Source organism: Miniopterus natalensis, chromosome 2, assembly GCF_054644295.1.
Source record: "Miniopterus natalensis isolate mMinNat1 chromosome 2, mMinNat1.hap1, whole genome shotgun sequence".
Taxonomy (NCBI): domain Eukaryota; kingdom Metazoa; phylum Chordata; class Mammalia; order Chiroptera; family Miniopteridae; genus Miniopterus; species Miniopterus natalensis.
The window spans coordinates 88,360,121-88,374,430 of NC_142082.1; the positions used below are offsets into that span (position 1 = coordinate 88,360,121).

Genomic DNA, 14,310 nt, shown 5'->3' on the forward strand with positions numbered 1-14,310 from the left:
CTCTTGGAGAGCTTTAAGGGAGAGATCTGTAAGAATATAGCCATAGTAGGAGAATTTAACACCCCATTGACATCACTGGATAGATCTTCTAGACAAAAAAATCAAAAAAGAAACAGTGACCTTAAATGACACACTAGTTCAGATGGATTTAATTGACACTTATAGAACATTTCACCTCAATGCTGCAGCATATACAGTCTTCTCAAGTGCACATGAGACATTCTCAAAGATAGACCCCATGATAGGACACAAAATAAGTTTCTATAAGTTCAAGAAGATTGAAATATTATCAAGCATCTTCTAGGATCACAATGGAATGAAACTAAAAATCAACTATGATGAAAACACTCAAAAACATTCAAACACATGGAAGCTAAATAGCATCTTATTAAACAATGAAATCCAGGAAGAAATCCAAAACTTTCTGGAAACAAATGAAAATGAACACACAATCCAAAACCTATGGGATACAACAAAAGCAGTATTGAGAGGTAAGTTCATACTACTACAAGCCTACCTCAAAAACAAGAAAAAACTCTAATAAATCATCTAAAACTACAACTAAAATAATTAAAAAGAGAACACCAAAAAAAGCCCAGAGTAACTAGAAGAAAGGAAATAATAACAATCAGAATAGAAATAAATGACACAGAGACTAAATGAACAATGCAAAAGATCAATGAAACCAAGAGCTGGTTCTTTAAAACGATAAAAAAGATTGATAAACCTTTAGCCAGTCTCATCAAGAAATATAGAGTGAGGATCCAGGTAAATAAAATCAGAAATGAAAGAGCTGAAGTAGCAACTGACACCACAGAAATACAAAGGATTATAAGAAATTACTATGCACAACTATATGCTAACAAACAGGACAACCTGGATAAAATGGACAAATTCCAAGAAAAATACAGTCTTCCAAAACTGAATATGGAAGAATCAGAAAACCTGAATAGAACACTAACAACAAATGAAATTGAAGCAGTATTAAGAAACTCCCAGCAAACAAATGTCCTGAAACGAATGGCTTCACAGTGGGGTTTTATCAAACATTCAAAAAAAAAAACAACAAAAAACTAACACCTTTCCTCCCCAAACTATTTCAAAATATTCAAAAGGACGGAACACTTCCAATCTCTTTTTACTAGGCCAGCATTAGCCTAACTCCAAAACCAGAAACAAATACTACAAAGAAAGTAAATTACAAGTCAATATCCTTGATGAATGTAGATGCTAAAATCCTCAACAAAATATTAGCAAATAAGATCCAGCAATACATTAAAAAGATCAGACACCATGACCAAGTGGGATTTATTCCAGGGATGCAAGGCTGCCACAACTTAACAAAAGGAAAGCAAACAATCCAATTAAAAAATAAGCAAAGGAACTAAATAGACATTTCTCCAAAGAGGACAGAGTTAACAAATATATGAAAAAGTGCTCAAAGTCACTAATCATCAGAGAGATGCAAATTAAAACTACAATGAGGTGTCACCTCATACTTGCCAGAATGGCTACCATCAAAAATTCAAAAAGCATCAAGTGCTGGCAAGGATGTGGAGAAAAGCTATGATTCCTAGTACACTGTTCATGCAAATGCAGACTGGTGCAGCCATTATGGAAAACAGTATGAAATTTCCTCAAAAATTAAAACCTGAACTGCCTTTTGACTCAGTGACCCCACTTCTAGGAATATATCCTAAGTGTCCTGAAATGCCAACCAGAAAGAATATATGCACCCCTATGTTCATAGCAGTGTTATTTACAATAGCTAAGACCTGGAAACAGCCTAAGTGTCCATCAGGGATGAGTGGATAAAAAACCTGTGGTACATTTACACAATGGAATACAATGCAGCTATAAAGAAGAATGATTTCTTTCCCTTTGGGAAAGCATGGATGGACCTGGAGAATATTGTGCTAAGCGAAATAAGCCAGGCAAAGAAATACACATATCACATGATCTCACTTATATATGGAATCTACTGAACAAAATAAACTGGAGAACAATATAGGTCCAGAGGCATGGGAACATGACACAGACTGAAAGATCCCAGAGGGAATGGGGGAGGCGGGGTGGGAAGAGATCAACCAAAGAACTTATATGCACATATGCATAGCCCATGGACACAGACATAGTGTGGTGAAAGCCTGGGTTTTGGTGGCAACTGGGCAGATGGGGACAATTGGAGAAAAATGGGATCATCTGTAATAGTCAACAGAGGGGATAAAAAAATAAAAGAAAATATTCCCTGGCTGGCATGGCTCAGGGGTTGAGCATCGACCTATGATCGAGAAAACCGCAGTTTGATTCCCAGTTAGGGCACATGCCCAAGTTGCAGGCTCGATCCCCAGTAGGAGGCGTGCAAGAGGCAACTGATCAATGACTTATCATTGATGTTTCTATCTCTCTCTACATTTCTCTTCCTCCCTCTGAAATAAAAAAGATATATTAAAAAAAAAAAAAAAAAAAGAATATATCACCCTGCAGATACTTAAATATTACAATGGGGGAAAAGTTCTTTAAACATGGGATGAAAACTACCATGTCCAGCATCAGGCCAAACTACTATCAGTTACCTGATTTAATATAAAATAAAATACACATCACCTATGTAAAATTCTTGCCTACATAAGGAAATAACCAGCCATACCCAAAATCTAGGCCATTCTCCCAAACAACTGATCTAGACTCTTCAAAAATGTCAATATCATGAAACATTACACAGGGGAATAATTCTAAATTAAAAGAAACTGAAAGTGAAGAGACATGGTAATCAAAAACAATACATGATCCTTGATTGGAACATGATTTGGGGGGAAACCCCCTAGCTATTTAAGATATCTTTGAGTTAACTGGGGATTACAAGACATTATTTTACCAATAATACATTTCTTGGATGTTGTTGTGCTTTATGCAGAAGAATGTCTTAGATGATTCATGGTCATATACTTAGGGGTGAAGTGTTAAGAATTTGTGAATTGAGGGGAAGGCTCTTTTCATTGTAGCATTCTTCAGACTTCTGTAGGTTCGCAATTTTTCAAAATAAAGAGTTGGGAGAAAAATAAAAATAAAAAAACAAAAAGGAGAAAATACTAGAACTTACAAATGAATTGAGTAAAGTAACAGAATACAAAATTAGTATTTACAAATTAGTTACATATTTATACACTAATAATGAACTATCAGAAAGAAAAATTAGGGAAACAATCTCATTTTCAATTCATCAATAAATATAAAATAACTAGGAATAAATTTAACCAAGGAGGTAAAAGATCTGTACTCAGAAATTTATAAGATACTGAAAAAAAAAAGTTGAAGAAGATACAAATAAATAAGCACATATGCAGTACTCATAGACAGGAAGAATTTACATGATTAAATATGTCCATATTACCCAAAGCAATCTATAGATTCAATGTAATCCTTATCAAAATGTCATTGGAATTTTCCATAGAACTAAAATAATTCTAAAGTTTGCATGGAACCATAAAAGGCCCCACCAGCCAAAGCAATCTTGAGGAAAGAACAAAGTTGGAAATGTCATGCTACCTGATATGAATCTCTACTACAAATCTTCAGTAATCAAAACAGTATGGTACTGGCATAAAAAGAGAAACATAGATTAATGGAACAGAATAGAGAGCCCAAAAATAAAACCACAACTATATGTTAAGTTAATCTATAACAAAGGAGGCAAGAATGTAAAATGGAGTGAAGATAGTCTCTTTTATAAATGATGTTGCAAAAACTGGACAGGTACATGCAAAAAAAGAAATTAGACCATCTTCTTACATCATATAAAAGAATAAGCTCAAAGTGAATTCAAGACTTAAATGTAAGGTTTGAATCAAAACTTGTAGAAGAAAACTAAAAAAAAATTTCACAGTAAAGGAATCTATTAACAAAATGAAAAGACAGGCTACTGAAAAGCAAGAAGTTATTTACCAATGATACATTTGATAAGGAGTTAATATCCAAATATATAAGGAAACTCATGCAACCAAAAATTCAAACAATCTGATTAAAAAATTGGAAGAGGACTTGAATAGACATTTCTTCAAAGAGTTCATACAAATGGCCAATAGACGTGAAAATTTGCTAATCCATAAGGAAAAACAAATTAATATCACAATGAGATGTCACCTCACACCTGTCAGAATGGCTAACATCAACAAATCAACAAAGGAAATCCTGTTGTGCACTGTTGGGATTACAAGTTGGTGCAGCCACTGTGGAAAACAGTATGGAAGTTCCTCTAAAATTAAAAATAGAACTCCCATATGACCCAGCAATCTCACTTCTGGGTTTTTATCTGAAAAATCTAAAACATTAATTAAAAAAAAAATGCAGCCCTATGTTCATTGCAACATTATTTACAATGGCCAAGATATAGAAGGGACCTAATTATCCATCGATAGACAACTGGATAAAAAAGAAGTGGTCCATAAATACAATGATATATTACTTGACTGTACAAAAGAATGAGATTTTGCCATTTACAACATACATGGATTTAGAGGGTATTATGGTAAGTGAAATAAGTCAGAGGGAATAGACAAATAACATGATTTCACTTACATATGGAATATAAAAAGATAAAATAAATGAATAAACAAAACAGAATCAAACTCATAGATATAAAGAGAATGGGAGGGTAATTGAGTGAAAAAGGAAAATGGATTAATATATACAAATTTCCAGTTATAAAAACGGTCACAGGAATCTAATGTAAAGCACTGGGAATATAGTCAATAATATTGTAATGACTCTGTATGTTGTCTAGTGAGTACTAGACTTATTGGGGTGATCACTTGGTAAGTTATATAAATGTCTAATCACTATGTTGTAAACCTGGAACAGATATAATATTGTATGTCAATTGTAATTAAAAATGATAAAATGTTTAAAAAGTTAGGAACCGGGGAAAAAATTATAAGTGGAAAGATATCCTATGGTCATATACTGAAAGAATTAATGTTGTTAAAGTGTCCATACTAGTCAATGAAATCTAGACATTCGATAACAATCCCTATTAAAATTCCAATGGCATTTTTTCACAATAGAACAACCAGTTCTAAAATTTGTATGATATCACAAAAGACCCCAAATTGCCAAAGCAATCTTGAGAAAGAGAACAAAACTGGAGACTTCATGCTGCCTGAAATCAAACTACTGTAACCAAGAAAGTATGATACTGGCATAAAAACAGATGCATAGACCAATAAGACAGCATGGAGATCCCAGAAATAAATCCACACATACATGGTCAATTACTTTACAACAAGTAGCCAAGGATATACAGTGGCAAAAGGACAGTCTCTTCAATAAATGGTGATGGAAACATTGGAAAGCTACATGCAAAATAATAAAACTGGACAACTATCTTACACCATACACAAGAATTAACTCAAAATGGATCCAGGACTTGAATGTTATTGCTTGCTACAGCATTGATGGACCTGGAGAGTATCATGGTAAGTGAAATAAACCAGTCAGAGAAAGGCAAGTACCATATGATTTCACTTATATGTGGAATCTCATGAACAAAATAAGCTGATGAACAAAATAGACCCAGAGACACAGAGGTATGGAGCATTCTAACAAATCTCAGAGAGAAGGGGGGAGTGAAGGTGGGGAAGAGATTAACCAAAGAATTTATATGCATATATGTATAATCCATAGACACAGAAAATAGTGAGGTGAAGGCCTGGGAGATGGGTGGAGGGGGTAGTCAAGGGGGTAAAAAGGGGGCATCTGTAATACTTTCAACAATAAAGATTAAAAAAAGTGGCAGATATATACAACAGAATATCATACATTCAAGAAAACTGAAAGAAATGTTGCTGATTGCAACAATATGCATCGATCTTTAAGGCATTATGCTAAGTGAAATAAGACAGAGAAAGACAAATACCAAATGATCTCATTTGTGGAATCTGAAAAGAAGAAAAAGCTCGTAAATACAGAAAAGAGATTTGTGGTTGCCTGAAGCAGGAGATGGGGGGTGGGCAAAATGGTAAAGCAGGTTAAAAGGCACAAACTTCCAGTTATAAAATAAATAAGTAATGAGGATGTAATATACATATGGTGACTATAGTTATTAATACTGTTTTACATACTTGGATGTTGCTAATAGTTATTAATAATATTTAATAGCTACTAAATCTTAAAGTTCTCTTCAGAGGAAAAAAAGGGTTTTTTTGGAACTATTATGGTGATGGACATTAACTACACTTATTCCCAATATATACAAATACTGAATCATTATGTTATACACTTGAAACTAATATACATCAATTATACATCAATAAAAATATTTTTCTGTACTTTTATTTTTTTCTCAATATGCATCCCATAGCAATTTTATGGGAAAGAGTTTTTTAACAAAATAAACTGAAATAAAGTAATCATTAATTATATTTTAAACCTTAAAAATTAAATCAACCCATATCTTTCTATCTTTCTATATTAAAAGAAAGAGAGGAAGAGGGAGAGTGCAGATAAGCATTTAGAGTGGATTATTGGTTCTGTTTTGACTGACATTCAAAATATTGGCCTCCTTTCTAAGAGCAATCAAATTTAAAAAGAAAACTTCTGTATTTATTTAAATATATAATTATTTGTTAAACTAAAAACTAAAACAACATTTAAATATATTAAAGCAGCTTATACATATAGGCTATTATCTAAATTTAGGGTAAAAACTTCCTGAGTTTCAGGTTAAAGTCTTTTGACTCTTATCCAGCTTTCACTGAGCCAAAAGACTTATCTTATCAGTTTCGTCCTCTTTCATCTACCATGAGGAAAACTTCAAGAAAGAAAGAAAAATATTCAAGTACTGGGAGTCCTATTTCTCCGTTTACAGCTCTCACTTTTCTCACTATTTTAGTCACATCCTTTCTTCACAAAAAAGAACAAATGTTTCTTGAACAGGGAACATTAAGACCCTTTTGCTTCTTTTTGTATTCAGGAGGAGGGATTACCTTGCAGAAATTTCATTTCCATCAGGAAGAGCAGTCTAGGATACCCCCTCCTTTTTTGGGGGGACACAGAGATGCCTGTTGAACTTAATATTCTATATAGTTATTGCCTTTCTAGTTATTCATTTAACAGCCTTGTCTGATTGGTTTGTTTGAAAAGTGAGTTCAAACAATGAGTTTAAAGTTATAAAACAAGCTTTAAAAGCAAAGCAAAACAAAAAAAGGGATTAAATTTATTAAAAGTGTGTCAATTCTTGTCATAAAATTTTAAAAGTTTAATCACCTAACAGTAAGTGGCACTGTAAAAGAAACTGCACAGACAGATAAACCACACAGGTGTGATTTTTGCCTTTAAAATATTAAATTAAGAAAGAAAAATTGCTTAATGCAGCCAACTTGAAACTTAACCACACTATAAAATCAAGCACAAAATAAATGTGCATGTGATATTGTTTTACGCTGTCATTTTTCTGTTTAGAAATCTGTGCCTAATGTTGGTCTGCCTGGAAAGAGGAATACTTTTTAGGTGTATTAGTACTTACCATCATCCTTGTCAGGGATGATTGTAACACAAGCCCCTGGGAACTCTGATCCAATTCTTCCACCCATAGGCATGCTCAGAAGGACATGGAATGTTTCCTCCTCTTCATACAACGAGTCATCAATAACAACAATACGACACACTTTCTCCCTCTCATGTTTCTCAAAGCGCACAACACTGGTGTGGTCCTCAGGCCTGGATATGTAATCAGAATAGGACAGCACTGATGTTGGCACAGTTCCGCTTGCCGTTCCTTGAGACAGAGAAGGTACAGAAGGTGTTTTATATAGAACATATCACAAGAGTATTTCCAGAAATAATTTTCACATGCAGCATTTTAATGGTCAATTAATATCTATGAACATCCCTGGAAAGAGCAATAGCATCAATATACTGTTCTAGCATCACACGTTAACTTCACAATGGTCTCAAACACATGACAAATATTACGTTTCAAATGTTTTCTCTACTTTCTTACTTGCTTACTGTTTGCAGGTAAAGTGCCAAGTGTTTTACATGCACTGCCTCAATGATCCTCTCAATCATTCTATTCTATTGGGTTTTATGCGTTTGGTAACTGAGGCTTATAGGTTAAACTATATAACCCAGAGTTGAAGGCTGATCCTGAAGTCCATAATTTTAATCACTATTTTCTACTACCTGTCAGTGCATATACATTAATAGAAATTTTAAAGATTCACAGCTCAGATATCAACAGCATATATGACTTTTTCTTTCACATTCTTAGAAAGTCTATTGTTTCCCCAGAAAGGTGTTTAGAATATTAATAAATATTATGTATTAATTTTAATTTTGTATTACATAAAATCACCTTTCAGAAGATACATACCCATGAGCAAAACAAATATTCTGAAATTTGATTGGAATGAGTTTCAAACTAGTTTGAAATTAGTTTTTTCCCTTGGGTATGATTTCTTTGCCTCTTTTTTGTTTTCTTTTCTTTTTAAAGAATTACTCCCTTCTACTTGTGCAGCCTTTGGGAGAGGAAATGAGGGCCTTCAATTTCTTATAATCCACAAAGCATTGAACATTAGAATAAACAACAAACTGAATCAAATATTTTTGTGTAAGTGGCAGTAGAGTCCTTCCAAGTCCTCTTAGATGAGTTCTCAAAGGTGCAATAATGAAGGAAGACTTATGGATAACTGTCGTCTTTTTTTCTCATGAAAATTGTAATTATAAAATACACCTCTCATGGCATGATGTTATGTCACCAACATGTTAAAGAGGCTTATTTATATGTGTGTTTTTTTTGGGGGGGGGGGATTTTGAGCTACCTTGTTGTGTATAACAGGTCACCATCAATTCCTGGCTCACATCTCCACTTCTCCTGATGGGAATGAACAGTTCACCAACATCTTCCTCAATGGAGTATTCAGACTGGGGAATAAATACAGTTGATTCTAAGGAGAAAACACAATTACAGCATCGTTATTTTTGTCTGAGCTTCTTATCTTTGAAACAACCTTATGCAAATTAAAATTTCTCTAATGATTGATCCCCCCCTTGCATATTCCTATAGAATAATAGAGTGTGAGGGGAAGGAAGATGGAGAGGGGAGAAGTTAGTAGAGTATGCAGGTTTTGGGCCAATGAATTCTTAACCCTAGAAAAAAACCCCAAGATTGCTTTTATCTAAAGTAATTATTTTCTTCTCAATTAATAAGTGCTGCTGACACTCTTCCTTTAAAATCCAATTTTGTCCTCTTGGCATTAATCAACACCTATCAAGTGAGTAATCAAATTTTAGAGTTGGAAGAGACCTCAGAAGGCATTTTGTCTCACCTTTTACTTTATAACTCAGACTCAAGAGTTGAACTTATTTGTCAAGGACTCTTCCTGGTAAGTCATGATTAAAACTCAGATCTTACTAGGTCTGCTATATTTGTTCTTCTAACCCCAAATGTGTTCCTTTTGAATGATTAAAAACTAATAATGTACTGTTCAACACCTGGTTTCATTTGTTTGTTGTTTTTAAAATAGTAGTTCCATCAATCAGAAAAAATATATGCACCTCTATGTTTATAGCAACATAATTTACAATAGCTAAGATCTAGAAATAGCCCAAGTGCCCATCAGTAGATGAATGGATAAAAAAGTTGGTACAGGAGGTCAGCAAGATGATAGCAAGGTAACAAGAAGCAGACTGCGCTTGTTTCCAACCACAGACTAGATTTACAGCTAAAATACTGCATAGCCAGTTTGGAAAAATAAGAGAAATATAGCTGATGGGCATATTTCCAGTAAGGAGCACTGAAGAAATATCCTAAAGACTGGTAAGAGAGGGGGAGGCCTAGGCAAGGGGTGTCCCCCCTGAAGCCAGTGCTTGGCTGCATGGCCTGAGGGTTAGAGGCTGCAGAGCTCCCTTCATTGGGAGTGTGGGCTGGCATCCAAAAGCAGGACTTTCAAACCTTGAGTGGTGGAGAAGGGAAAGAGAGGCCATGCACGGTAGGCAGAGGGAGCCAGGGGTACAGCGTGCTTGCAAAGAGGGGACAGCACCCTCCCAGTGAGACAAAGTGCCTAATGGTGGCAGCCCAGGCAGGAGACACTCACCCTGGTTACTGACCATAAGAAAGGCTGTCCCACAGAGTGTGGCTTCTGAATAGAAAGGGGCCTGTGGGCTGCACCCAGCAGTGACCTAAAGGAACCCTCTGCTTTCCTGTAAAGCATTTTACAGAGCTCCAGAAAGCATTTGAACTGTGTGGCTTAGGGAAAGGGACGAAAGTCCTTCCAGAGAGGGATTAGAGCTGTCAGTGGGGCAGATCAGGGATTTTTGGCCTGCCCTGAAGAGAGCCAGGATAGCCCACATGGAGCTGCCCCACTTTACTGAGATCAGCTGCGCAGGAGACCTCTGTGAGGCTGACTTTGTGACCCCTACTGTTTGGATCCTAGGCACAAGGGCCCCAGATGCTCACAAAGCAGGTTTTCTGCCTCTTTGTTACTTTATATGTTTTTGATTACTGGTCAGCACTATGCAGCATCCACCTTCCTGGTGTACGTTGGGGAGACAGACCAGCAAAAGCTACGATCTGTGTCTGCATTGTGGGGAGTTGGAACTGAGTGTTCTGTTAGATCTGCCAACCAGAACTGGGAAAGGGGGGACGGAGCATGCATACTTCTCTTGCAGGTTGGGAGCACCACCTCCAACAGGAAAGGGGCTGGTTCAGCTCATTGAAGCCCCAGATATCCCCCGCCTCCACTGGGCAGAGTTCAGTGGGGGAAGGAAGAACAGCCCATAGGAGGACATTACAAGAGTAAGAATCTCAGGGACTACTGTTTGGAAACTGGAGGAAAAGCTGAAAACCCCTCCTGGCGGCTGGGCAGGCAACCTGCACACGAGTCTCTTTTGATCAATCCCACTTAGCCTAGGCCTCTGAAACTGCCCATAGAGAAAAGGCAACAGACTGAACTCAATCTGAACCTGCAGCAGGCCATTGTATGGGGAACTAGAATTGGAGGATATTGTAGAAACCGAGGAGTTGGCTTTGAAGCAGAGGTTAACTTCCCCACAGTGAGTGCCTAAAAGTGAAAATTCTAAGTAAGGGGAGCAATATCCTGAGCTACACCAGTAAGCCTGCACCCTAGACTCTCTTCAGAAGACTCTGGAAGAAAGCCAGGCAATGGCAAGGGGGAGGCAAAATAGCTGGCAGCTGGAGGCGGTCCACAGAGAACCTCAGGCCAACCAGCTACATAAAGACACTGAGAGCCAAACTTAGGCAGCCCTTGACATTGGCTGACATAAAAGTACCTCCCAGAAGACCCAAAATCAGCATACAAAACAGTGAGCCTCAGAAAACATAAGCTGCCCAGATGAACCTCACTTGGTTGTTTGTTTGTTTTTTTTTTTTTTAAGACAAAAGAGGGAAATAATTTTTTTTTAATTTTTAAATTAATTTTTGTTTTGGATTTGTTTTGTCTTGCTTTGCATGTTTTATTTATATTTATTTATTCATTTATTTGTTGTTCTTTTATCAAGATTTTCTTTATATTCTCTGCTTTATTATGGGATGTTATTATTATAATCATTAAGTTTATTGTTTTTCTCTATTGTTTTTTCCATATCTCTTATTGACCTCCTTCCTTACCCTTGTTTTACCTTCTTCTCTTCTTGCTCTTCTTGACATAATTTTTCCCCCTCTCTCATTCTCTGTCTTTTTTTTTTCTTTAACCACTTTCTTATATCTACTCTCTACCTTTATTTTTTTGCTCACCCTTTTTTCTTTTCAGAATCTTTTCTCATCCCCTTTTATTCTCAGTAGTTTCTCTATTTTTTACTTTTATATATTATTTATTTATTTATTTGCTATTAGCAATGATATCCTTTTTTCTTTCTCTCATTGGCCTTAGAATTTGTGTTCTCTTTTCACTTTCTTAATTCCATTTCTTCTTGAGTTATTTTCATTAGGATTGTAAGGATATTTTGTAAGTTCCTGTTTATTTTCTGCCAGTTTGATTGTGTTTTGTTTTGCCAACACATGTACAACAGCTCACCATGATGTGGTTATGGCTGAGCCTTCCAGGTAGCCTGCTTGAGAGGAGAGTCCTCTCAAGAACAGGTCAAAAACAATCTAGACCAAATCACAACAAGAGCTCAAAGAACCCACAGAAAGGACACACCTAAAGCATACAGCTCAGAAGTATAAAAAGAAAACACACCTCTGGGTCACACTGGACAGTCACTGCAAAAGCCCACCCCACAAGACTTGGAGACAGCAAATATACTTAATATACAGATACAAACACAAAGAGACACTAAAATGGGGAGACAAAGAAACAGTCCTGAAAGTAAAGGAAAAAACCACCAGAAATAGACCTTGATGAGATGGAGGTAACCAAGTTATCAAAAATAGAGTTCAAAGTAATGGTTATAAAGATGCTCAAGGAAATTAGTGAAAACCACAAGGCACTTAATGGGAACATTTTACAACATAATGGGAAATACAAAAAACTTAGTGAAAGCTACATCAGCACTAAAAAAAAAGACATAGATACTATGAGTAAGAACCAGTCAGAAATAAAGAATACTATATCTGAAATCAAGAATATGCTGGAAGGATTAAAAACATGCTCAATGAAGCAGAGGATGGAATAAGCCAATTAGAAGATAAGGTGGAAAAAAAACCCTACTCAAACAAAGCAGCAATAAGAAAGAATATTGAAAAAGCATGAGTAGAGTATAAGGGAAACTTGGGACAACATGAAATAAAATAACATCTGCATTATACAGGTACCAGAGGGGGAGGAATGTGAGCAAGAGGTAGAGAGCCTGTTGGAAGAAAAAATGACAGAAAACTTTCCTAAGTTGGGGAAGGAGAATGCCACACAAATTCAGGAAGCACAGAAGTTTCCAAGCAAGAGGAAGCCACTCCAAGACACAACATAATTAAAATGGCAAATATCAAGGACAAAGAGAGAAACTTCAGGGCCGCATGAGAGAAACAATCAATGACCACAAGGGAGCCCCAATAAGGCTCTCAGCTAATTTCTCAACAGAAACAATTGAGGACAGAGGGAGTGGCATGGAGTTTTCAAAGTAAAGAAAAGCAAGAACCTACATCCAAGACTGCTCTTTCCAGCAAGGTTATCATTCAAAATAGATGGTGAAATAAACAGCTTACCAGACAAAAGAAGGCTAAAGGAGTTCAGTACCACTAAAGCAGCATGGGAAGAAGTGCTAAAAAGACTGCTTTAAGGAGAAGACATATTGAAAGAAAAGAACATAGGCATAAATGAGGACAATGATGTTAAATAAGTATATAGCAATAATAACCTTAAAAGTAAACAAAATAAATGTTCTAATCAAAAGACACAAGATAGCTGAATGGATGAGAAAATACAACCCATATATATGCTGTCTACAAGAGACCTACTGCCAAGCAAAAGATTCACACAGGCTGAATGTGCAAGGATGAAAAAAAAAAAAATTCCAAGCAAATGGAAACAAACAAAAAAAATCTGGAGTAGCAATACTTATTTGTGACAAAAAAGAATTCAAAATAAAGACCATAACAAGAGACAAAGAAGGTCACTACATAATACTAAAGGGATTGATCCAACAGGAGGATACAATCCTTATAAATATATATGCACCCAATATAGGAATACCTAAATATATAAAATAAATTATTGGTGGACTATAAGGGGGAGATTGACAGCAATACAATCATAGAGGAGGGTTTTAACACCCTACTGTCATCAATGCATAGATCATCTTACAAAACATCAACAAGGAAACAGACCTTAAATTACACACTAGAACTAATGGATTTAATTTACCATTTCATCCCAAAGCAACAGAATATACATTTTTCTTAAGTGCACATGGAATATTCTTAAAAATAGACCATATGTTAGGGCACAAAATAAGTCTCTATAAGTTCAAGAAGATTGAAATCATATCAAGCATCTTCTCAGATCACAGTGGAATGAACTAGAAACCAATCACAATAAAAAAACTCAAAAATATTCAAACACATGAAGGCTAAAGAGCATGTTATTAAAAAATGAATGAGTTACCAACGAGATCAAGGAAGATATCAAAAACTTCCTGGAAACATGAAAATGAACAAACAACACAAAATCTTTAGGACATGGTGAAAGTAGTCCTGAGATGAAAGTTTATAGCATTACAGGCATACCTCAAAAAACAAGAAAAAGCTTTAAAAACCATCTAACACTAAGCATAAAAGAATTAGAAAGAGAAAAGCAAGGAAGCCCTCAATAAGTGTAAGGAAAAAATAAAGATCAGAGCAGAAATAAATTATACAGA

General features: G+C 35.6%; 1 protein-coding gene across 2 annotated transcripts in view; it reads right to left on the reverse strand.

The window, feature by feature from the left end:
• The window catches only part of FREM2 (FRAS1 related extracellular matrix 2), a 294,853-nt gene that overhangs the window by 142,750 nt on the left and 137,793 nt on the right, over positions 1 to 14,310 (reverse strand). For both annotated transcript variants that reach the window (XM_016208906.2, XM_016208905.2), the window contains 2 exons: positions 8,820 to 8,945; positions 7,523 to 7,774 (listed from right to left, as the gene is read on the reverse strand). In XM_016208906.2, coding sequence (XP_016064392.2) covers positions 7,523 to 7,774; positions 8,820 to 8,945 — 378 coding nt within the window. The remainder of the gene's footprint in view (positions 1 to 7,522; positions 7,775 to 8,819; positions 8,946 to 14,310) is intronic.